The sequence below is a fragment of the Symphalangus syndactylus genome, chromosome 11 (genome assembly GCF_028878055.3).
Source record: "Symphalangus syndactylus isolate Jambi chromosome 11, NHGRI_mSymSyn1-v2.1_pri, whole genome shotgun sequence".
Lineage (NCBI taxonomy): Eukaryota > Metazoa > Chordata > Mammalia > Primates > Hylobatidae > Symphalangus > Symphalangus syndactylus.
The window spans coordinates 13,201,190-13,227,641 of record NC_072433.2 but is presented as its reverse complement, the minus strand read 5'-3'; the positions used below and the strand labels follow the sequence as shown (position 1 = coordinate 13,227,641).

At 41.0% G+C, this 26,452-nt stretch overlaps 1 protein-coding gene and 1 pseudogene across 23 annotated transcripts in view; both read right to left on the bottom strand.

Moving 5' to 3' along the window:
• Positions 1 to 1,062: 1,062 nt before the first annotated feature.
• Positions 1,063 to 1,868, bottom strand: LOC129457599 (histone H2A.Z-like; annotated as a pseudogene).
• A 5,859-nt stretch (positions 1,869 to 7,727) lies between these two features.
• The window catches only part of NCOA2 (nuclear receptor coactivator 2), a 298,236-nt gene continuing 279,511 nt past the window's right edge, over positions 7,728 to 26,452 (bottom strand). For all 23 annotated transcript variants that reach the window (XM_055232966.2, XM_063612651.1, XM_055232952.2 and 20 more), the window contains 5 exons: positions 24,940 to 25,174; positions 22,810 to 22,987; positions 22,011 to 22,209; positions 19,411 to 19,500; positions 7,728 to 11,587 (listed from right to left, as the gene is read on the bottom strand). In XM_055232966.2, the coding sequence (XP_055088941.1) occupies positions 11,576 to 11,587; positions 19,411 to 19,500; positions 22,011 to 22,209; positions 22,810 to 22,987; positions 24,940 to 25,174 (714 nt within the window). In that variant the 3' untranslated portion in view covers positions 7,728 to 11,575. The remainder of the gene's footprint in view (positions 11,588 to 19,410; positions 19,501 to 22,010; positions 22,210 to 22,809; positions 22,988 to 24,939; positions 25,175 to 26,452) is intronic.

The window sequence follows — 26,452 nt, the reverse complement described above, 5'->3', positions numbered from 1 at the left end:
AGGAGATTCCAGATGCAATAATTTGCCTTTCACTTTGGAGTGGTTATCTTGGCATGCCCTCCATCACTGGACCTCATTGAAGCAGCCAGTCCCTGAGTCATCATAGCATTTACTTCCCACGAGCTTACCAAGACTTCTAGTATATGAGCTTCTCGTCTTTGTGCAATCAGTCACTGATAGAAGGGGACAGTGTCATGTTCTGTTTGATGTCTGCGTGGTCCAGGTTCTCTTTGGACTATATCATGACAGAAGTTGGGAAAGTTAATATAGTCCTGAAATAAACTATAAATGAATATTCCTGTTTCTCTTGTTTGAAAGCAAATATTTCTGGTTCTCTTTTCTAATTGCAATGGAAGAGAATGCACTTGTCAAATCACTGGCTGCATCACCACGTACCTGATGCCTAGTCTGCTACGGTGACAATATCACATCCAGCCTTGCAGCTGCGATCAGAAATTGAAGTTGGTTACATCTGTGGTAGTCTACAGTCATTCTCCGGGGTGCAAAAGCAGGGATCACCCTGCAAATGCTAAGGGCCAGCACTCTGTATTCTATATGAAGGTCTTTAACGGTGCTCATCTGCACCGCCCCACTCCACCCCAAGGCACTACAGGCCAGCAACCCAACATGAGGATTATTCCAACTGCCAAGCATAAAATTCCTGTTGTACAATCAGGGACTTGGGAAGAGCCAACTGGGACCATGGAACCACTGGGCCCACTGTGAATGGGATCAGCCAGTACTCCATTGATCCCTTGGCGCCCACTCTAGCAGGGGCTCGGGATAACACTCATGTTTTCAGGTATCAATGTCAACTCAGACCCTGTGCCAAGAATCCTTTAAATGTCTCCCAGTGTATAGTCACCTGAGTAAATGACCATAGCTCCCTTTAGGGAAATACTGGGGGAATCCTTACAGTATATATTTGCCATGAGATTGCAGGGTTCTTACCCCTAGGGTCTCGGCCACCTCCTATCAGTGAATTTTGGATTTGAAAATTGGCTCAGTTCTGGAAACTGAACAGGAATCATGACTTTTAATTGAGGCAACTGCTCATTCTTTGCTTTTTTTTTTTTTTAAAGTTTGTGATATGACCTTTATTGAGCTTATCCACCAGAGTGGAAATAATGTCTGTACAAAACCAAATGTTTGTTACTATAACTTCTGCATCACAATTAAAATCCAAACAGCTTTTTAAAAACAGTCCACTCAATCAAAACCAACTACTTCAGAATCAATAGCTTCTTTGACGCCACAGTAATACTTAAATATGGTTAAGACTGGAATGCAGAAATTTGGTTGGTTGGAAAGCTAATTAAACTTCCAAATTGCTCACATAGAATTTCAAAAAGGCAAAACTGTGTTTTTTACAGAGATGCAGTCCACTGGAATCCCCAACACTAGACAGCTGGCAGAGTATTTAGAGTCCTGAGATATCAAGGAATCCAGGCAGCCTTTAGACAGTCTTCGGTTGTCCTTTCTGCCCAATCAGAGATTTGTGGATGTGTGGAATGAATGACACCACCACCAGCAATCGTAGCCTTGATGAGAGAATTCAATTCTTCATCTCCACGGATAGCAAGCTGCGAGTGACCAGTGGTACTACGCTTTACCTTTCAGTCTGTGGATGCTTTTCCTGCCAGTTCAAGTGCCTCTGCGGTGAGGTACTCCAGGATGGCTGCGCTGTACACAGGGGCAGTCGCGCCCACACGTCCATGACTGGTCGTCCTAGGTTTCAGGTGCAGATGAATACGGCCAACCGGGAACTGCAAGCCGGCTCTCTGCGAGCGGGAAACCGCCTTTGTTTTGGCCCTTCCGGCGTCCTTCCCAGCCTTACCGCCAGCCATTTCGAATTCTGCTGAAGCTCAAGCAAGGCAGAGAAAGGGCTAATCAGACCCATGGCCAGACTCCTTGGTCCCACCGCGATTCAAACTGCCCATTCTTATCTTTCGTGATTGTAGCTGTTAAGCCGATAGCTCCCGGTGGGGAAGGATGGGCCTTCTCTGCAAGCCCAGAAGGCTCAGGGAGCTTCAGAGGCAATAGCTTCAGAGGCGCCCATCCAGATATTTCCACCCATGTGGAAGGGCCCCAGGCTTTTCATACAAGGGTTCTGTCTTTTGCGTAACAGACCTGCCTCAGTTCAGCATCTAAACCTCTTAACAACTAGCTCCTTAACCTGCCAATCGCCTGAAAGTAGGGAGGAATGGAGGGGAGGCTAGAAGAGCGGAAAGACCGTGAAGGAAGTTTAGGGGAAAGGGTCTAAAAGTGCAGCCCAGTTCCAAGTTTGGCAAGGCCGGGAGAGTGCTTGAGTCAAGGTTGCTCCTTACGGCAGACCTGTCTCCTGTTGGGTCTGCCTTGGTATCCCTGCCACGATTGATTGATTGATTGATTGATTTGAGACAGAGTCTCACTCCGACACCCAGGCTGGAGTGCAGTGGCGTCATCTCGGCTCACTGCAACTTCCCCCTCCCCGGCTTAAGCGATTCTCCTGCCTCAGCCTCTGGAGCAGCTGGGACTACAGGTGCGCGCCACTGTGCCCTGCTATATTTTCCGTATTTTTAGTAGAGACGGAGTTTCACCATGTTGGCCAGGCTGGTCTCGAATTCCTGACCTCAGGTGATCCGCCCGCCTCGGCCTCCCAAAGTGCTGGGATTACAGGCGTGAGCCACGGCGCCCAGCTGATCTGGCTTCTTAATCACGCATCCAGAGGTGCTGGCTGGCTCCTGGGCCGGGAGACATCTGTGGGAAACTTCGCTTGCTTCTTGACGTTACTCACTGCTTGCCATTCAGCTTTCCAGGGGCTACAAAATGAGTCACCACCCTTTTATCAGCGTTCAAATTACATTTTGTTGCTGTTGTTTCATCTCCTATTATCCTTGTCCTTGTGGGTTTATGCCTTTATAAAAAAAGGCATTTGGGCCAGGCACGGTGGCTCATGCTTATGATCCCAGCACTTTGTGAGGCCGAGGCGGGTGGATCACTTGAGGCTGGGAGTTTAAGACCAGCCTGGGCAACATAGTGAAACCCTTCCGTCTCTACAAAATGTAAAAAATTAGCTGGTCTAGGACTACACCTGTAGTCCTAGCTGCTCAGGAGACTGAGGTGGAAGGATCACTTGAGCCCAGGAATTAGTGGATGTAGTGAGCCATGGTTATGCCACTGCACTCCAGCCTGGGTGACAGAGATCCTGTGTGTGAAAAAAAAAAAAAAGGCATTTGGGTGGGTGCAGTGGCTCATGCCTGTAATCCCAGCACTTTGGGAGGCCGAGGTGGGCAGATCACTTGAGGTCAAGAGTTCGAGACCAGCCTGGCCAACATGGTAAAACCCCATCTCTACTACAGACACAAAAATTAGCTGGGTGTTGTGGTGCACACTTGTAGTCCTAGCTACTTGGGAGGCTGAGGCAGGAAAATCGCATGAACCTGAGAGACAGAGGTTGCAGTGAGCTGAGATCACATCACTGCAATCCAGCCTGGGCCACAGAGTGAGACTCTGTCTCAAAAAAAAAAAAAAAAAAAAAGGCATTTGTGTTAGTGGGATATGGGAGGGAGCTGAGGTAGTCATGGGTTCAATCCTCCATTCTAACTGACCTCTTTAATAGGCTATTAACTGATTTCCCTAGACTTTTTAAAAAAAAAATTTGGCCCCGTGTGGTATTTCATTTTTAAAATTTATTTTAACTTTTTGTTGTTGTTGTTGAGACTGAGTTTTGCTCCTGTCGCCCAGGCTGGAGTGCAGTGGCATAATCTCGGCTCACTGCAACCTCCGCCTCCTGGGTTCAAGCGGTTCTCCTGCCTCAGCCTCCCGAGTAGCTGGGATTACAGGCACATGCCACCACACCCGGCTGATATCTTGTATTTTTTTTTTTTTTTTTTGTAGGGACAGGGTTTCACCATGTTGGCCAGGCTGGTCTCGAACTCCTGACCTCAGGCGATCCACTTGCCTCGGCTCCCCAAAGTGCTGGGATTACAGGTGTGAGCCACTGCGCCCAGCCATAATTAACTTATTTTTAAAATTCAGACATTTCTCCACATAGTTGCTGGCCTTTTGAAAACAAAAAATTAGTTCCTATTACTCCCTTTTAAAAACTCTCCAGGCCAGGCATGGTGGCTCATGCCTGTAGTCCCAGCACTTTGGGAAGCCAAGGGGGGGTGGATTATCTGAGGTCAGGAGTTCGAGACTAGCCTGACCAACATGGAGAAACCCCATCTCTACCAAAAATACAAAATTAGCGGGGTGTGGTGGCACATGCTTCTAATCCCAGCTACTCAGGTGTCTGAGGCAGAATTGCTTGAACCTGGGAGGCGGAGGTTGCAATGAGCCCAGATTGCGCCATTGCACTCCAGCCTGGGCAACAAGAGTGAAACTCCATCTCAAAACAAAACAAAAACAAAAACAAACAAAAACTCTCCACTGGCTTCCATACTTAGAATAAGAACCAAGTTCCTTGCTTTGGTCCTTGAGACCTTGGATGATCTGGCCCCAGGCTGCGTTTTGGCCCTCGCCTCCTGAACTTGCCCCTCAAGTGTCTTTCTAACCACACACTGGCCTCACCGTCCTTCAGACATCACAAGTTGGTTTTGTGTCCTGACCTTTGTACCTGCTGTTTGTTCTACCTGGAACACACCTCCCAGTTCCTTCCACGTCAGGCTCCCTCACTTTCTGATCTCTGACCAAATGATGAAAGGGTCAGTCCATCAGAAGGGCATGTAACTGTTATATTGGTACTGTCTATGTGCCAAATGGTGTTTCAAAATACAAAAGCAGAGATAATATACTTAAAGGGAGAAAGAGACCTCAGTAACTGATAGCAAACCATATTAAAAATTAGTAAGGAACCACTTATATTCTGTCCACAAGGTTGGAAGTTAAAGGATGAATAAAGATACAATCTGCAAAATGAATCCAGCTTTAGCATGTCTATGTGCATTTTGGACAAACAAGGCAAGGAAGCTTACCAGAGATAGTGTGGGGCATTATATAATAATAAAAGAGCCAGTTTATCTTGAGAAATGTATATGCTCCTAATAACATAACTTCTGAATGAAGAAGCAAAAATCAACAGAATTGAGAAAAATTCCAAACCATAATTGGAGACTTTGTCAGCATTAGTAGACAAAATGTGTGGGATGCTGCTAAAAGCTGTAAAGAGGACATATAGCCTTGAAATTTATGCAATAGGAAAAAAAAAGTTGAAAAATTTATACATTCTCAAGAAAAAACCTACCGAAATAAACCCAAAGTAAACACAAGCTGGGGAAAAAAAAAAATTGGTTCAAATATGCAGTAGGTGGAATACAGACAGGTTTAAAAAGTAAGAGGAGACATTCTGAAGAATTAAACTGGAGGCTAGACAACTCTAGCCATATGGCTTCAGTCATGAGTTCTACCCAAAATACAAAGAAATATCTATCTTACCAAACTTACACATTTATTCCAGGTGCCAAAGAATGTTCATTTCCACCATAGTCCATGGAAATTATTTGTGACTATTACTAACCTCTTTTTTGCCAAATCAATAAATGAAAAATAGCATCTCCAGCTGGGCGCCGTGGCTCACGCTTGTAATCCCAGCACTTTGGGAGGCCGAGGCGGGCGGATCACGAGGTCAGGAGATCGAGACCAAGGTGAAACCTTGTCTCTACTGAAAATACAAAAAATTAGCTGGGCGTGGTGGCGGGCGCCTGTAGTCCCAGCTACTCGGAGAGGCTGAGGCAGGAGAATGGCGTGAACCCGGAAGGCAGAGCTTGCAGTGAGCCGAGATCGCGCCACTGCACTCCAGCCTGGGTGACAGAGCGAGACTCCGTCTCAAAAAAAAAAAAAAAAAAAAAAAAAAAAAAGAAAAATAGCATCTCCTTACTATTTTTGTTTGCAACTTATTATGATGTTCAACACCTAATATTAGCCATTTTTCACTTAGTATGTTCATCTTTTTTGCTCATTTTCCTATTTTTTTCATTTTTAACTTTGTACTTTAATATTACTTTGTTATACATATTTGGTGAGTCTACAGTATATATGATTTATGTGTATGTAGAATATTAGAATATTTTTGGTAGAATATTATATATATTAGGTTTATATGCATACACATATATAATATATAAATAAATCTAATATATAAATCTTACATATAATAAATCTTATATACACATATACACACACAAATATATTTACTTATCCATTTCCTAATAACTTGTTTTTCAAAAAATGTTTCCACTTTTCTGATAATGCAAACATAACCTTCTAGCAATTTTACATTTATGTTTAACCCTTGATCCATTTGGCATTTGTTAATATTGTGAGGTAGGGAGTTAAGCTTGGTATTTCACTCAAATGTGACCAACTGTCTCAACACCATTTTTTTTAGAACAATGATTCTGTGAATTAGAAATGAAATCTGTCATATATTGATTTTATATTTACACAGCAATCTGTCTCTGGGCTCTTTTTCAAATGTATTTATCCCTATCTGTGTTAAGTATTTTATACCACAAATCAATAATTATAGAATGTTTTGTTAGTAAGTCCCACATCTTCCAAATTTCTCATTATTATCATACATTTTTTCTTCCAAATGCATCTTACTTCTTTTCATTTTGATAGGGATTGTCATGAATTTGGGGAAAGAATGAATAGTCTTATATTTGGGTCTTTGTGGGTTCACAGCATGTCTCCATTTTTTAAAATCTACGTCTTTTGATTAACCTTTACAAAGGTTCTTCACAAAGGTCTGTGACACTTCCTGTTAGGTGTAATTCCACTTAATAAGCATTGTATTATTTTGTTATTGTGAATGGGCATATTTTAAAGATACAATTTCAAAATTAGTGTGGATAGATGGTATCGATTTTTGTATAGTCTAGCCATCTTACAGAGCTTTTCTATTCATTCCAAAAGCAGAGCAAAACCAAAAACCCAAAAACCTAAAAACCTTTGGGGTTTTCCCATAATCAAACTGTCGAAAATGTTTTCTGTCTATTCTCATATTAGTACTTTATTTCTTAGTCTTGGTAGTGGGGTTCCTTGTTTTGTTGACTTTAATTAATACTTTTAGTTCACCATTAAGATGTTTCATTGGGAATGCCATCAGATAACTTTAAATACATTTATGACATTTACTTTTCCTAGCTTTATTTTTTAAAAATGAATGAGAGCTAACATTTGTCCTACACAAATTTATCAAATGGCACTCATTGTTAATCATGTTTTTTCTTCCTTTAATCTGTTAAAACAGTTAATAGCATTGATAGAGTTTTCTAATCATTTTTTTGGGGATCTTTTAAAAATGCAATTCCAGGTTGCATTTCCTAATATTTCATATAGTTTATGATCTAGGTTTCAGGTACTGTACTTGTACTGCTTATCAACTATTAAACCATTACGGATATTCTAATGTGTGATACGACCTTCCTAAGCCAGTCAGAAGTCCACATTGTTCTTATACATGTGTCTGGAGATTTGGGAGTGGAAGGTAGAACACTACGGTGAAGAGTCATCTAGGACTCAATGGAACTAGATGTGGCTTATATCTGCCATTAAGTTATTAGATAATCCTTTATTTCAAATGTAAAAATTTATAAAATGGGTTATTGGAAGAATTAAATGTTAAGGTGCTGTGAACAGTGTCAACTGCCATATAAATATAATAAATTATTAAATTACAAGGTCTTTTTAAATGCAATTATGAAAGAAAATACAATATAAACACATTAAAATCTCTAAAGCCATGTAAAACCCGAAGGCATTAAAATTTATTAAATGATGCAATAACAACAGAATTCTTTATTTACAATAGCATTATTTAACATCAAATAAGCAAATAGCATCAGCAAAGCAATATTAACTTGCATAAATGTATTTAAAATTTCTCTGAATATATCTACCTTTGCATAAACTGCTCACACTAGAAATACAAACATCAATGCAGGTGAACAAAGTGATGTTCAGAGTCAACTCCATTTTGAAAATAAATCACAACCTGAAACACTGTAAGCTTTCTCCTGAAGAACCATAGTTAATATATTGCTTAAATTTACCCTTGTATAATCTTTTCATATACACACATCTCAGATGCAACTTCATGAGGAACTGTACAAATAAAACTCACAAATGACAAAGGAAAAAAATGACAGTTAAATGTTTGAAGAAATGTATCATCATCACTATTCAAACAACATAAAGGTTAAGTGATGATGCACTTATTCAAAAATTGTACACAATTCACTATACAAATATAATACATCGGACAGCTATGTAGGAATATACAAGACTTAAAAACAGATCTAAGGCATTATGCTAGATTTTAGCATTTTGAGGTTCTTGCACATAGCTTTTACCTGTAGTAAGAAACTTAAAAGATTTTGTTTTAGTCTATAAAGAAACACCAGGGAGAAAATTCTAATTAAAATCGAAGCCACTACAGTAATTTTCTTTTGTGCAGAGAATGCTTTGCTCTTAGGCAGCATACTACCATACAAACACTAGAAAATTTTAAATTCACACCAACAATTAATGGCTTAAGTTGCATTTCAAAATTGATTGTGTATCTTTGGGTTCTGCAAGTGGATCTGTGCCACCCATTTCATGTGTTAAGCCCATATGAACTCCATTTTTGAACACAGATTAAAAATTGCATTATATAAACTGCAAAAACATTGCTTTCAATTATTACAGGCCATAAGAGATACACATGGGGGAGGGGCATTTTAATCTTTGAGTCAAATGAATTCATTGTAGTAAAACAGTTCACTTCACTTTTTAAACTTACCACATTACATGAACACTTAAAATGAGTTTTACAACCAAGTTAATGTATGTATACTTTTCACATTATGTTTTTCACATTTAGTAATATAAGTGAAACACTGATTATTTGTTCTATTAAACAAAAACCAAGTACTCAGTCTAACAAATTTATTGTGTACAGCATGAGAAATACTGATAATGAAGGGAACTGATTTGGCTTTTGCTTCTATAGTGATCAATATGATCAGAGGATTCCTTCACTTACTTTTCTTCTCCTAATTAGATGTAAAACAAAATCCATTACCTGACTGAATCCACAAGAGAATTTATCATCTCTTTTCCTTCAAAAGAGCAATGATCATGAATTATTATAAATAACCAGTATCATGAAGTTGCAGATTTGTCTGAATTAGGATTGACATTAAAAATACAGCGGGCAGATGGATAAAAAAGAAGAGATAGGTAGATAGTTTTGGACGGTGTTGTAGTGAAAAGGGACTTGAAACTCAAAATAAAACAAATCCAGTTTAAACTCTATTTCTCTTTTGTGCTGTGTGAAGTTAAAAGTCATTCTAATTCACCTATTTCTAAACATTAAAACTGGTCACACTGAATTGTATGCCACATGAGCCTCAGCCCACGGGGAGGTCCTGGAGTTCTGGGCCAACATCTGCTTGTTTTTTCCATCACAGTTGGGCAACCCAATGGTTTGGTGGAGAAAAGTAGAGCCTTTTGAGGGGATATATGAACTGGTGGCCACTGAGAAGTGCTGTTCCTTGGCCACCTCCCTGTATTGAGACCCCTCTCAAGCGGAAAAAAGTAGCGAAATGCAAATTTCCAGAAAGTTTCTTTAGTATGGAACAACATTTTCAGACTGTCTATTTACCATCTATCTTTGGGCTATATCTCTTTCTATATTTCCATATCTGTACATATAGAGAGAGATATAAATATAAATAGGGGTAGTTTGTGTATTTTTTCACCCTGCCACAAATAAACAAACAATCAAATTTCAAGGAAAAACTTCTCTGTTCCTAAAAAGCCTGGCTAATGAGATATTATAAAATGCTTTGCTTTTTAGACATCAAAAAGATATCATTCTGAAATTTAGGTAAGAAAGGTATTAGGGGTTAAGGAGAAATAGCTCAAAAAAGGTCATCAGTTTCTTGGTATTGCAGTTGTCTGAAACTGATACCTATTAATAAAAGATTATTCCCTTACCAGAGTGGGCAAGAAAAACAACCATAAAAGTGGCCTGCTTAGTAACATGTAGTCTTTCTAAGGTTCATTAAGAAAGAATATAAACATATAAAAATCAAGAATTGGTTCCTACAGTGGCTGCATATCATATAGATTAGATAAATGACTTATGAGCAGAATCACAAGGTTTAGAAAATAAAAAGTCTTAAGTCTACAAATTAGGTCTAATCAAGGCATTGATATCCTTTACAAAACACCTTTAGGAGACATTGCTATGAAGATATCTAATTTAATACTGAAGTACCTCATTTTTGAGTCAATTCCACAATATGTATACCTCACAAAAATTATACAATTAAAACACATAAGTTCTCAACTTAAATTATTGCTTGTTTACATATAAATTGGATTTTATGTACCTTACAAAACTTCGGCTTAGCACTGCTAAAAAACAAAATAAAAAACACATGGCAGAGGTTAAATCTGTCGTGATATCTGCTATCAATTTAAACACACTGGCGTTTTCTCCCATTTTGGAGGCCAGAGTTGCTGGGGAACAGAATAAACATGCTTCCAGAGCAGGTATCCTTAGCTCGATTGGTATCAAGTCTTAACTTTGCTCTTCTCCTTGCCAGTAAATGCATTTTTTTTTTCTGAAATTCAGTACTTAGCAATTGGTAAGTGGCTAGCAAAACATTTAAGGAAATAAAGGGTTACCTGGTTTCTGTAGCTTATATTATTTTTTTAAAAAGGAATGAAAGTAGGGAGGATGGGGAAAGAGAGGGGAAGGGAAGAGTCAGGCTGACAGGGAAGAAGAGATGCTGATTCAAGCTGTCTGATCAAACTAAAGGGGACTTAATTTAGAAATGAAAATTATTTCTTCTCGATTCATGATTCAGGTGAACCAGTTTGGTTTTAACAAAGAAAAAACAAGGAAAAAATATTTGCTAATGTTAACAGCCCTCTCACAGGCTCCTTTTCATCTGTTCAGTAACTGGAGACTCTTTCCAACATGGTCTTTAGAGCTTTCTAGAGATGCGACTGTGACTTTGTTGGTCTTCACGCACTGGGTGTGTCTGTAAATACAGCGCTGTCCACGGTGTCTGTCCTGCTTCCATCCCAAATTCAGGCTTTAGCTTAAAACATCTTTAGTTTAATTTTTAAAAACATTCTTTTCTTTCCCCCAGATAAAATCTTAATCTTTTGCACTAGACTGTTAGCCAGGGAAAACAAAGCAAGAAACCAGTGTCTGGAACCGAACAGGAACAGAACAAGAGCATGGTTCTCCTTAAATACATACATTTAAATACATTCAATCTGACATGGGTATGAAATTTGCCTGTCAACATTTACTTTTGCAGGAGAGATCTAAGTTGCACTAAGGTGAATGCAGTGAACAGACTGAGCGACTGTCTGGATGCGAGCTTCAGACTGTCAAGAGAAGAGGCAGCTCCTCCTGCCACAGCCAAGTGGACGCCACCCTGGGAACCAGGGCCAGGCCTGTCTGCTCTAGCAGAACCGGCTGGCAGGTCAGTTGGGTTGAAACAAATAGACACAGCTCTCCAGACTGGAAGTGTTTTGAGCAAGTGAGCCCGGTCAGCTGAAGAAGCAACTGGCTTCAGCAGTGTCAGCAATATTTCTGTAGGAAAACAGATAAAAAGTTGTGAAATATCTTTGAGGTTTTGAAAAAACCATCGTAAAGCCCATCACAAAAACATCAAAATTCCTGTTTTCAATAAAGCAAATCACAGAGGCCACATCTGGATGAGTACATTTGATGTGGAGGTGAACAGGCAGAGGGCGCCATTCCTCCCTCCACACAACGCTTCCAGGAGCCAAGGAGGAGCCCAGCGAATCCTACACGCTATTTCTTGCAGGCCATCGTCTGCAAATGGATGATGAATCTCTCCTTAATGACCGCTCTCCAACCAACAACATCCTAGCTCAATTTCATTTCTCCCACCTTCAATAAAGATGACTGAACAATTCACCCAGCTGCTTTTTGGCAGCATCCAATCCAGAAGGGGCCACTGCTTCCTAATTCTTCCTCGAATTCATCCAGTACAAACCCTTCTTCTATAAAACAGCCCTCCTGATTTTCCCTAATCAGATACTCCCAAGGTTCTCTGGCTGTGTTCTCCCTGGCTTCGGCAAGCTAGATCATGATGGGCTTTGACTCCTGGGGCGTTTTTTTTTTTTTTTTTTTTTTTGAGACGCAGTCTTGCTCTGTTGCCCAGGCTGGAGTGCAGTGGCGCAATCTCAGCTCACTGCAACTTCCACCTCTCAGGTTCAAGTGATTCTCCAGCTTTGGCCTCCTGAGTAGCTGGGACTACAGGCGCCCACCATCGTGTCTAATTTTTGTATTTTTAGTAGAGATGGGGTTTCACCATGTTGGCCAGGCTGGTCTCGAACTCCTGACCTCAGGTGATCTGCCTGCCTTGGCCTCTCAAAATGCTGGGATTACAGGTGTGAGGCACTGCACCCGGCCTCTTGGGGTGTTCTTGCTAGTTTTCGGCTGCTATGTGCTGATGATGTGAATGACTGAATACCAACGGTTATAGTGAGCAAGTTACGTGGCGCTGTTTCTTTGGTTGGTGCAAATATATCTGTCAATGATTTTCTTTGGCTACCGACTATCTTCCTTCCAGAAGTTTTCATTCACTTAGCAAATATTAATTCAGCATCTATTATATGCTAGGTGCTGGGATATATCCACAACAAGACATTCTTGGTCACTGCTATCACAAAAATTGCCCGACTAGGCAAGGCAGACAACACTGGAGATTATAATTGTACCTTGCTACAAATCAAATTATTACAAATAACAACATGATCTGAGTTCTGTTAGTGGAAATACTGTCTGCTTTGGGAACATATAACAATTGCTTCTGGGATTTAGATATTTAGACACAGAATTCTAGCCCATCAGGGCCATTAGAAATTATCTAATTTAAGTAAGATTAGAGAGGAAGCCAGCTCCAAATAATCTATTTTACCTTAGCACTCCAAAAAGAGAGTTCTGGGGAAAGTATTGCCAGATCATGAGTTGTGGTGGCCAAAGGTAGAATTATATTAGCCCCTGGTCAGGTGCACAATTCTCCTAAGCTTAAAAAATGAGCTTTGAATACCTGTGATTTTACTTCTTCTCAGAGAAGAACATTTAGCATACTTTATAATATAAAGCTGAATAGACATGTATTCCTAACTTGTGTCACTTTTATGATTTCATATAAAAACACTCCATGGTGCTGATTAAAATATGAAAAACCCTCAATTTTCCAGTTAGTCTAGAAAAAGAAAGTCTACTGAGAAGTATTATTTACTTATTTATTTAATTTTATCTTTTTTTGAGACGGAGTTTCGCTCTTGTTGCCCAGGCTGGAGTGCAATGGTGCGATCTCGGCTCACTGCAACCTCCGCCTCCCAGGTTAAAGCAATTCTCCTGCCTCAGCCTCCTGGAGAAGTATTTACACCTACTGCGTTTCTGAGGCTTAGAAACTTTGTAAGGCAGTATTCTCTGGCATGGACTAACATCAACGAGCAGCCACCGGCCAGAATCAGTTTGATGAAGGAGAATGCTGTGCCCCGCACACACCTCTGGAGTCGCGCTGCCTGGGGTGTACCCTGGCTGTGTCACTTTAGGGGTGGGGTCCATTGTGTACCTAATACTTCTTAGGATGGTTGTAAGGATTAAACAAAATGATGCACATGAAGTGTTTAAACAGTTCTTGGAACATCGTAAGTGCTCAGTAAATGTCATCACCACTATCACCATCATCATCAACTAAAAGCCGAGCCTATTAGTAATCAATTTTCATAACACTAGTAAATACAAGTAATTACAAGAGAACCATGCTGCTGAGCAGTAAACTCAATTTTAATCTATTTAAATATATCTAAAATATAAAGAAATACTGTAAGTTCTTATAAAAGGAAGAATCTTCTGGTTAGGTCAAATAACTGCCCTTCTCTAAATATATGTTTTTGGTAAGTCTACGGTTGTACATACTAGCTCTGCTTAAAGCAAGGTACCATTATAATTTCCAATTCAAGATAAATGGAACAGAGTCAATTAAAAATGGATGACAGGGCCGGGTGCGGTGGCTCACGCCTGTAATCCCAGCACTTTGGGAGGCCGAGATGGGCGGATCATGAGGTCAGGAGATCGAGACCATCCTGGCTAACACGGTGAAACCCCGTCTCTACTAAAAATACAAAAAAATTAGCCGGGCGTGGTGGCGGGCGCCTGTAGTCCCAGCTACTCGGGAGGCTGAGGCAGGAGAATGGCATGAACCCGGGAGGCGGAGCTTGCAGTGAGCCGAGACTGCGCCACTGCACTCCAGCCTGGGCAACAGAGCTAGACTCCGTCTCAAAAAAAAAAAAAAAAAAAATAGGGATGACAGTAGTATCTTGTTCAACAAATAGAACCAGATTACCAATAACAATTCTGGAAAAGAGCAGGGCACAGTGGCTCACGCCTGTAATCCCAGCACTTTGGGAGGCCGAGGCAGGCGGATCATTTGAGGTCAGGAGTTCGAGAGCAGCCTGGCCAACATGGTGAGACCCTGTCTCTACTAAAAATACAAAAATTAGCTGGGTGTGGTGGCATGGGCCTGTAATCCAGCTACTTGGAAAGTGGAGGCAGGAGATTCGCTTGAACCTCGGCTGCAGTGAGCCGAGATCATGCCACTGCACTCTAGCCTGGTCGACACAGACTCCGTCTCAAAAAAAAAAAATTCTGGAAAAAGCTCCTTGATTCATAACAGCAGCAAAGCTTATTACGGAAACACAGGATGATGACCGAACCCCTATCAACGTGCACATAAGTAGCACGGTGACAAATGCAAGTAACTTCCAGTTATTTCTGATGAATGAAAAGGGATATCCTATACAGATTATTCTCTAAAGCAAACAAGTCTCTATGACAGACTGTTCTCTGGCCTTAACAATCAGCATGAAGAAAGTGCAGGTGGATGAGGCAGATTCAAGAGGGGGACTAGAAAAAACAGGGAAAGTTGATGAGGTTATTAGTGGCCTGAGCAAGACGGTAACAGAGAGGCACTGTGTCGTGGAGTGCAGTGGCTGTTCATAGGTGTAGTCATAGCTCATTGCGGCCTAGAACTCCTGGCCTCAAGCCACCTGAGTAGCTGTGACTACAAGGGTGCCACCCACTGTGCCTCACCTGAAAGACGCCTTTGCTGGGAAGACAGAACATCCTGTATTTACTGAAAATTGATGTTTTACACCCTAACACTACTCTTTCCATTTTGGGTTTAAAGGGCCCCCATGGGCCACCAGGACGCACGTGAAGGTGAACCCCTGGTCCTGCCAGCCTGCCGCGTGGCCCGCACCACAGAGCTGGTTGCAGGCCCACCCCTAAACCCCCAGCCGGGCACTTTCTACCTTGGTTGGTCTGGGTCACCAGTTCTCTAAGTCTTCAGGCTAGCTGGTAGCTCTGCATAAATTATCTCATCCTCTGAGATTCGGTCTCCTCATCTGAAATGGTGGGGAACCTTAAATATCTATGATGGGCCTGGCACTGTCCCTGGTAAATTCGAGGCCAAAAGGTTCATTCCCTTCCCTTGCTCTGGGAGGTTCCTCCCTCCTGAGATGAAGAATCCCAATGCCTGGGGCTGAGGATGCTTCCAAAAATGTAGCTGAATATTTACTGTCTGTCCACATTGTTTATGAATATCTTTCTTGTCCGTTCAAGATCTAAATAGAGAAGGGAGTGGCACCAAAGAAGGAAATTATCCCTTATTGGCCTTCTCCAATGCTACCTGCATAAAACCCCTTAGAAAAATCTCACAAGCCCTCAGTGTTCCCTTCAGGGAAGTGGCAGGAGGGTGCAGGGGTTAAGAATGCATATTTGGGGTCAGCCGGCCTGGATTTACTTCCTAGTGTTGTAAGACCTTGATCGAGTCATTAAACTCTCAAAATAGTAGCTCTACCAGACAGCTGTGGTGTGGTTTAAATGAGGGAATCTAAACAAAACTTTTAGTGGAGAATAGGTTTGCAGTAAATGCTCAGTACATGTTGGTTGTTTCTGTAATCTTTTAAAAGGCAGAATGTGGGACCATCTCAGTGTTCTGCTTTTATAGTAGGTGAGTCTTTTCTTCTTGGAGGTTACATGGCAGCTGAAGAAAGAGCACAAGGCAGGGCAGGTCAATTCCTGGGGCTCTTGGGAGGCAGGGGTGGCAGACGGGGCCCATGCAATATTTGAGGGCCTTAACCTACGGAGTGGCTTTCTCGGGGCGCCTGCTCTGCTGGAGCCCTGGCCTAGGCTGGCATGCAGCCGCATGATGAAGGGTGAGGCAGGGAGGGCTAATCTCACTGTGGTGAATTCAGGGAGGGAGACGTGAGCCTGGCCTCCCAAATCCATTTGTCTCCCATAGAGATATGATGTGCTCAGAGGCTGAGCTCCCTGGCACTTTCGGGTTAAAATGGCCACTCTGTGAGAGCCCAATTATCAGCAACGTCACTGTTCTCCTGGGGAGTGCATTCCTGATTCCAACTTCCGCACAGAAGCCACAACTGAGCTGTGTGGCCGCTCATTTCCTGTACTCAGTGGAGGAGAGAACAGGATTGGCACCAGGAAGGACACCAGCCCCTCTAGGTATATACAGACAACATCTACAGGACTCCCACCAACAGCCAGCACCTCTGCCACTCGGGACTGTGATTCTTAAAAACAAGAGAAACTGCGTGGAGAATATTCACACAGTAAGTTAAGATCTGGAGCAAATTTATGCTATTACTTTCTCAACTTGAACGCTAGTATTAACCAAATCATCCAATACCCACTTTTTTTTTGGAGGAAACTGAACAACCACCCTGTACTGTCTCTAGTGGGGGAGGATTTTTGTTTTGTTTTGTTTTGTTTTGGAGACAGAGTTTTGCTCTTGTCGCCCATGCTGGAGTGCAATGGCATGATCTCGGCTCACTATAACTTCCGCCTCCCAGGTTCAAGCAATTCTCCTGTCTCAGCCTCTCGAGTAGCTGGGACTACAGGCGTGTGCTTCTACACCCGGCTGATTTTGTATTTTTAGTAGAGGTGAGGTTTCACCATGTTAGCCAGGCTAGTCTCAAACTCCTGACCTCAGGTGATCCATCCGCCTCAGCCTCCCAAAGTGTTGGGATTACAGGCTTGAGCCACTGTGCCTGGCCAGGAGAGGATTTTTTACTTTTATTTGTACAAATTTATGGGGGTACATGTGAAATTTCATTACATAATGCATAGTGAGTGATCAAGTTAGGGTTTTAGGTGTCCATTACCCAGATGCAATACATTTTTAACTATAGTCATGCTACTGTTCTGCTAACATTACATTTATTCCTTCGAACTGTATGTCTGTAACCTCTCACCCACTTCTCTTCTTCCTCTCCTGCCCTCACAGTCACCCTTCTCAGTCTCTGTTATCTATTTTTCCACTCTCTACTTCCATGTGAACAAATTTTCTAGCTCTCATATGTAAGAACATGCAACAGATATTTGTCTTTTTGTGCCTGCCTTATCTCAGTTAAGATAATGACCTCCAGTTCCATCTATGTTGCCGTAAATGACATGATTTCATTTTTTTAATGGCTAAATAGTATTCTACTGTGTATATGTACCACATTTTCTTTATCCATTTATCCACTGATGGACACACAGGTTGATTCTGTATCTTTGCTATTGTGAATAGTGCTGCAATAACCACAAGAGTGCAGGTATCCCTTTGATATACTGACCTTTCTTCCTTTGGGCAGAAACCCAGCAGTGTGACTCCTAGATCAAATGATAATTCTGTTTTTAGTTTTTTGAGAAATCTCCATACTGACTCTACTAGTTTACATTCCAACAGTGTATGAGAGTTCCCTTTTTACTCTATCTTGCCAACATCTGTTATTTTTTGTGTTTTTAATAATAGCCATTCCGACTGGGATAAGATGGTATCTCCTTACAGTTTTTATTTGTATTTCTCTGATGATTACTGATGCTGAGCATTTTTAATATATCTGCTGGCCATCTGTACGTTTTCTTTTGAGAAATGTCTATTCATGTCCTTTGTTCACTTTTTTTTTTTTTGAGACGGAGTCTCACTCTGTCACGCAGGCTGGAGTGCAACGGCATGGTCCCCACTCACTGCAACCTCCACCTCCCAAGTACAAGTGATTCTGCCGTCTCAGCCTCCCAAGTAGTTGGGACTACAGGCACGTGCCACCACACCTGGCTAATTTTTGTATTTTTAGTAAATATGGGGTTTCCCTATGTTGGCCAGGCTGGTCACAAACTTTGCCCACTTTTTAAAGGGATTATCTGTTTTATTCCTGTTGAGTTCTTTGTATATTATAGATATTAGTCCCTTGTTGGATAAATGGTTTGCAAATATTTTCTTCCACTTAACAGGTTGTATGGGATAGGATTTTTTTAAAAAAGAGCTACCTACTGTGAAGGGTAATATCCCTTACCTTAAAGGGCCACATAGGCCCATTTACCTATGTGCCAAACTGCTCAGACCTCTTCCTGCAAGAGATCTGCTGCTAGGTACACATTTCAATTAGGTCTAAGTATTAATTATTCTACAATTTCATTGGCTGAACACGGTAATATCATTCTCTTTAGAACAAGTGTTTAATTGGCCAGGTGTGGTGGTTCACGCCTGCAATCCCAGCACTTTGGGAGGCTGAGGTGGGTGGATCACCTGAGGTCAGGAGTTCGAGACCAGCCTGGCCAACATGGTGAAACCCCGTCTCTACTAAAAATACAAAAATTGGCCAGGCGTGGTGGCGTGTGCCTGTAATCCCAGCTACTCAAGAGGCTGAGGCAGGAGAGTTGCTTAAACCCAGGAGGTGGAGGTTGCAGTGAGCCAAGATTGTGCCACTGCATTCCAGCCTGGGCAACAAAGCAAGACACTGTCTCAAAAAAACCAAAAAACGAAACAAAAAGAGAAGTGTTTAAGGTGTAATAAGCAAATAATACAATAATATAAATAATGCACTAGATTTCTCCTAAACACAACGAAATACAGAAAACTCCCAGGAAGACTTAATTAAGGGAGTGAACAATGAAGTTAATTCCTCTTAATCCTCCTGAAAATCTAGCCTTGTAATTCAGAAATAGCAAAAATAAAAGTTTGCCCTAACACAACTAATTATTTGCCACTTTATTTGTTGCTTTGCTATCATAGTATCATTGCAGGGCAAAATTACTGTTCTTTTGTTGGCTACGAAGATTACAGAAAAAAAAAGATAAATAAATAAAATTCAGTGTTCTTAATTCACATGGTACCATCAGCTGAGTTAAAATGAGCTTAAAGAAATAATTATTCACACAAAAACACTGTATGCCAGATGAAACTAGAAGATACTTAACAACTATCTTTAATCTACTGGTTGACAATATATCTATGCCAGTTTTGGTCTATCAAATACTCATGTTGCTTTACTTCCATATTCACATATTTCACTGTTCTTTCTTACCCGTGTTGTGTCTCCCTCCTGCTTAATCATATCCATTCCAGGCAGCTGGTTTGGGAACAGGTTGCCTCCCCTCAGAGCAGGATCATTCACCTGAGGACAAGAAGACAGGACAGTGGCTACGTGGAGCAGAATGTCCAAGAGTGCACTGGAAAACAGGTGGCCGCCGCCCTGCCTCTGTTTTTAGGGGTGTAAAAACGGGGAAAAGGAACTGCAGAACAATGGCCTCATCCCTACACAAGCTCTCCCATGTACATATTTTGCGGAGTCTAGAGGAACATGAAAATACTTATGAAATACTAGCTGCCTTCAAAATTAACCTTTATCTGCATGCTGTACAGAAATCAAATTCAACTGACTTAGTAATAATAGAGCCATTTTTGTGCCATAACCAGTATGCTTTCTTGGCTTATTCAAATTACACCAATGACTCACATTCGGGACTTTGAAGTCATCTGAGAAACTCCTGACATCTTTGCTACTTAGGCAAGTTATTAATTATCAAGAGCAAGTGTGAATACCCAAACTAGTGCTGGACTTTGTGAATTTACTCTGACCAAATGGACTATTCATTTGCGTTTGTACATTTCTTTACACATTAGAAAGTAAATGTGCAAATGCTAATAGACTAATGATTTTTGTAGGAAGACACATTGCAGTTGTGCCTCGAGGCTTCCAAATTAACCATGGGATTCAAATGGTTTAAAATCACGCAGAAGTTTCAAAACCATCTGGACTGTTAAAAATACATAAAATAAAAATGCATCAATTCATTGCTGAGCAGATTGGACTAGGATCGTGTTACACTAGACTATCTCAGTAGCCCTCACTTTGTACACTTTTCCTCAGCAAGCAAATTAGGAGTCATTAGTGGCCCATTTTTGCAGGAAATAAAACATCAACCCTACATTTCTCCATTGAAGAAATAAAAGCATATATATCTCTCTATAAACACACGCATATATTTTAAGAGATAGGGTCTTGCTCTGTTACCCAGGCTGGAGTGCAGTGGTGCAATCTTAGCTCACTGCAGCCTCAAACTCTTGGGCTCAACAGATCCTCCAGCCTCAATTTCCCAAGTAGCTGGAACTATAGGCACCTGCCACCATGCCTAGCTAATTTAAACATTTTTTTTTTTTTTTTTTTTCCAGAGACAGAGTCTTACTATGTTGCCCAGACTGGTCTTGAATTCCTGGCTTCAAGCCATCTTCCCACTTCAGCCTCCTGAGTAGCTGGGATTATAGGCGCAAGCCAACATGTCACGCTAAAAGTCTGTATTTCTTTATGTCTGCTTAATGCATCCAAATAAGCATTTAACTGCCATCAATTCAACAACAGAAATGTAAGTTATTACTATAAGCACACAACCTTCTTAAAATGCAAAGGGCTTTAAATTTTCTCATGTACCACTTCCCATTTTTATTAATCATTTTAAAGAATAAAACACCGAAGTCTGTAATAGTTCTTAAAATTTTCACAAAAATTGTGGTCCACTAACAACAGAATTAAATAGATCTAATCAAACTCTTCAGTCTTTCACCATTCTCACAATCTTGTTCTAACAGACATTCACAGAGCTGTCAGTGATTTCATGCTTAAGTCATTTATACTTTCCATACTGTACTTTCTCCTTATATGAAATAAGAGTCAAGGTCTTGCCACATTTTTTACTTGTGTGAACTACTGAGGATCAGTAGTAGAGTGGTCAGCTTTTTGGACGTTTAAAAATAAGATCTTCTGTAAATACCATGGTACAATTATTAACCTCTACTTTTACCTCTGAATCAGCCACAGATTTTTGGATTCCAGGCTGGCTACTGCTATCTCAAATGCTTTGAGTATCTCCGCCATCTAGTGAAGTTAGTAACAGAATCATTTTGATGTTGTTCAACGCAAAACAATTATTTTAAAAAATCATTGCCTTCACGTTCCAAAGTAAAAAGAGTAGTTTCTGGATTATCTGTGTCTGTCTCTTTGCACAAATGAAGGATCATTTCAAACTAACTGGATGGCAGGTAGTTTGGCCTTTGCTTTTCATCTGGTTTTACACTTAGAAATAAATCCATTATTAAACTATAATCCTCTAGCCAGGCATAGTAGTATGTGCTTATAATCCCAGCTTCCCAGGAGGCTGAGGTGGGAGGACTGCTTGAGCCGGAAGACGGAGGTTGCAGTGAGCCAAGATAGCGCCACTGCGCTCTAGCCTAGGTGACAGAGTGAGACTCTGTCTCAAACAAAACAAAACAAAAACCCCCCAAACGATAACCCCCAAATAAAGCTATTTTAAAAGTGCACTCACTATTTCATCTTTAGAGATTCATTTTAGATACTGGTGAATTCCTCAAGAGAAAAATGTGAATGATAAGAAAGTTACGAAATATTTTAAAAGCTCCTCAAGCAGTTAGGAATCCTTTCTGTTTATTTAATCATTAACAAAGATTTTTATTAATATCACTAACAAAGGTGAAGGGTGAAAAACATTCCTCAAAATAAATGTGGGAGTTGGTGGCTGAAGTTAGATACATGGAAAGATATATTTGATGCAGAAGTAGACAAAAAGCCGTGATCCGAAGCCACTGGGCTGCTTCTCCTTGGGCGCTCACCTGCTCGGGACCCATGGAGGACAGCCCCGGCGTAGGCACGGAGGTCACTGAGGTCATGCTGATCTGTCCTGTCATCTGGTTCATGCTGCTCATGCCACCTGTGTTAGTCGCCATGGACACACTGATGTTCATGTTGTTACTGTACATGCTGGTGTTTGCTTGCTGCCCAAAGTGTGGTGGGGACTGCTGGGAAAACATGCTGGAATACAATGGGAAGACTGAATGAATGTTACAGCTTGCTGGTATCCAGAGGCAGGCAGTTCAGGGCACTTGTTTCTCAGGCGTTTACTCTGAGTGAATAAATCTGAACTGCATGAACCCAAGCTGAGACGGCCGGCAGGTGGTGGGCTTGCTGAAGCCTGAGACAGCAGGGGAAGTGGCATTCAATGAAGCTGTGGGGGCAATTCTGTGTGTTGCTGTGATAAACGATCACCAGGGAAACTTTCTATAGACTACCTGTCTCCTTTCCCTTTCTTTTTTTTTTTTTTTTAAAGTCTTTGCTCATGCAAGGAATATCAAGCAAACTTCTTAATAAGCCAGTTTACTCTTCCTAGAGCAGGAGTCACTAGAATTTACAAAAGCTTAGCAAGAAACATCCTTTGGAGGAACAAGAACATCCCTAAGAAGGTACCACTGACCAGTTTATGATAGAAATTGCTGTGGAAGGCGGTGACCTAGAAGCCATCCTTTATCACTACATTTGATAAAAACAAACAAAGTTCCTCGGGTGCAGGCGTGAAGGTGGGGGATGTCCTTCAGCCGTCACAGTGGCGGTATGAAAAGAAGGATTTGCGGTTACCTGTTTCCGCCCATGTTCCCCTGTGCCCATCCATTCATGTCGGAGGGGGCCTGATAGGCTGGGTTGGCCTGAGACTGTTGCATCATGGGACTCTGTGTATGTGCCATTCGGGGTGACATAAGTGGGCTCTGGGGAGTCGTAGCCCCAGTAAAGCCTGGATCAGGTTGCTGACTTATTCCTTAAAAAAAAAAACAAAAACAGAAACAGAAACCCAAAAGAGACTGTTAGTTATAGTGTAGAGACTGGCGGGGAAGAACATTCCAAATTAGGCAGGCATAAAAACTCACTTTCAAATATATGATGGTGTACTCATTAATTACACACATTTAAGAAAGATTCCAAGCTCGGATAAAAGATGGAGAAAATAAAATCTCCATACTGATTCCCCCTATTAGTTAGATGGTGCCTAGGAAACATTAACCATCATAGCTAGAGTTAGAAAGAAACAATGCTATTCTTTCTTCAAATTCCTTTCCAAATCAAGAATAAGTCACATATTTTGATCAACGAGAAATATATATATATATATATATAAAATCTCAAAATATCACTGTAATTAGTTTAAATTAAGCTTATTATTATTATTTTGACATAGGGTCTTGCTTGCTCTGTTGCCCAGGCTGGACTGCAGTGGCGTGATCATAGTTCACTGCAGCCTTGACCTCCTGGGTGCAAAGGATCCTCCCACCTCAGCTTCCTGAGTAGCTGGGACTACAGGCATGCACAACCATGCCCAGCTAATTTTTTTAATTTTTAGCAGAGATGAGGTCTCACTATGTTGCTCAGGCTGGTCTTGAACTCCTGAGCTCAAGAGATTCTTGGCCTCTCAAAGTGCTGGGATTACAGGCATGAGCCATTGCACCTGGCCAGATTGTTTAAATTAAATTTAAATTGGATTAAAGTTCAGCTATATATCAAAAGTCAACACATTTGAATAAATTTATATTGAATTAGCTGAAGCCATTCCATGATGAGATGGATCCATCTTTAAAAATAAACAGCTGTATTCATGGTTAGCTTGTTTTGTCTTTATAAAGAGCTCTGTGGCACTTTAGGGCTATCCAGGATTAGCAAGAATAAGAAAAAAATTCATTGTATGCTTCTTGTTCAGTTTAGAGGCAAACAGAATTCAAACTAAAAGGAAAGAGAACTTTTAGCAGACTTTTCTAAATCATGAAGAAGGAAATAGAGAAAGGAGCTGGGAAACAAGGGAGGCAACTTAGAGTATTCTGAGCATGGTATTAAGTACACTTTTGCATAGAAGACTCGTAAAACATGCATATTTAATTAATATTTAAATTAGCTACAAAAGAAAAGCTTAAGATCATAAAGAAAAAAGCTGCACATTATCTTTCTGTTCTTTAAAGAAACAGGAGACTTGGATTTCGGCAACAGACTTCACAGTTATTTACAGATAACTGGCAAAGGGTAGGGAAAGTCATTTTTGAATATTAACATTAATGTAAGCACTTACTTTATCAATAATTCAACCATTAACTGAACATGACATGCACACAAATATTAATGTTCATGACGTTACACACTTGGTATCTCTTAAGACTGACATTAAACAACAAATCAATACGAACAGGACTAAGCGGTCTCCCACTGTAGTTTCTATACAGTACTTCTCAAGAATTACCTATTCATTAATGATCTGGTATAATCTGTAAAGTATTTTTCAAAAGTCGAAGCATGTCTATAATATTTCAATTTATAGAGGTCTTTTTACATTTTGCATCTATTGATTTGTTTGAGTCAGACTCAGAGGCTTTCAAATATATAAATATAAACATATATGCACTTGTAGACGTTGACATAAACATAGATCCATACACACTCGCACACAAGATAGACACAGTCTATGCACACACACTTACTTCGGTCATTCTTAAAGACCTGCACTCAGAGAAAAGGAGGTACCTGAGCTGAGAGCCTGGAAGGTACTGTGCTGGACTTGGGGACTCCTCACAGGCCCCAACTGTCCTCCCAGGTTTCCTATCATTCCCTGGTTAGCCAGATTCATCTGGGAGCCATGCAAAGAGCTGTGAGAGAGGAGCTGTGACCCAACACTGGGGGACATTGGGGAGAAAGGACTGGTGAAAGGTGGTGGGGATGTAAGTCCAGTACCGTAGTTTGGAGGAAATGGAAACTGCTGTGCATTTGCCTGGGGAATCCGAGGGTTGCTCATAGTTGCTGGCATACCACTAGGAGCCACCATGCTTGGTGTCATATTCAACCCTTGTCCTCTCATCATCAAAGTTCGTTGCTGAACTTGCTGTTGCTGATGCATTTGTCTCTGTCGAAGATGCTGGTTCAGGATTTCCCTCTGTCTCTGGGCCAGCATCTGTGCATTAATAGGTGCCTAAAATCAGGGGCAATACATGGAAGAAAATGTCGGGGACAGACATAGATTAAAAAAAAAATTGAATATTACAAAGAGGCTGGCAAATGGTACTATCATCTGTAAAATTATTTGGAAAAAAATTACATGAAAGGAATAACTCAGAGTTGAGCAACTGGTGATTGAGAACATGAGCTTCTAAGTTCTAAAGATATGATTATTCTGAAGGTTTGCTAGGACTTAGCAGAGTTAAGTTTGATGCTAATATCAATTAAATCATTTTGTAAGGACACAATTAACTAAAGGATCTCAAAAGAACACAGTCCTTTCTATAAGAAGACTGTAATATAAACCCTGAGGATGGTAGTTTAGAGTCTCATTCAAGGGACATTCAAGTCTACAGAGAAATAAAATCACTGGGACAAAAGGTGACATGGTGCACTTCACAAAAGGCTGAACAGAGGCAGGAGGAAAAAGGGAGAGCAGGGAGAGTGCCTGATAAGAACGCACAGAGACCGAGTCAGAGGTGGAGGGTGGAGAGGGAGGAAAGGCAGGATGGATGAAGGGAAGGGATCCCGGTGCTTGCTGTCAGTGAGAGGCATGAGGCTGCTAAGATATCGTTGATCCTCATTTATGAATTCCACATTTCTGAAGTTGCCTACTCAGTAAAATTTATTTGTAACCCCCAAATCAATACACATGCCACTGTCACGGTCATTCGTAGACATGAGCACAGTGGTAAAACATTTCAGATACGCAATGTGCACACTTCCAGCTGAGGTTGAACAAGGCAACACTTTGCCTTCTGGTTTCAGCTCTCATACTGTAAACAAGTGTCCTCTTTGCGATCTATTTGGTGCCAAGATTTTTGCATTTTTTGCTTTTCCTGTTGGTGATTTTGCTGCTTAAACTGGCTCCCAGGCATGGTGCTGCAGTGCTCTCTAGTGTTCCTAAGTGCAAGAGGTGGTGATGTGCCTTCTGGAGAAAATAGGTGTGCTAGATAAGCGCCGTTCAGGCCTGAGTTACAGTGAGTTCTTTAAACAGAAACACACATAAAACAAGGTTATGTGTTGACTGGATGACGACAATGTTGTGACCAGAGGTTTGCAGGAACCCAACCCTGCATTCCTCCTAGGAACAATAGTTTGCTGTTCTTTAATTCAGTGTTTGCAGTAACTTTGTGTAGCACAACTTCTTAGAATAACAAGAATTGACTGTACCTGGCAATAAAAATGGCAGTGATTAGAAGGGAAAAATATAACATACTAGTAGGTAACTAGGTGACAGTACAGGGCCAGT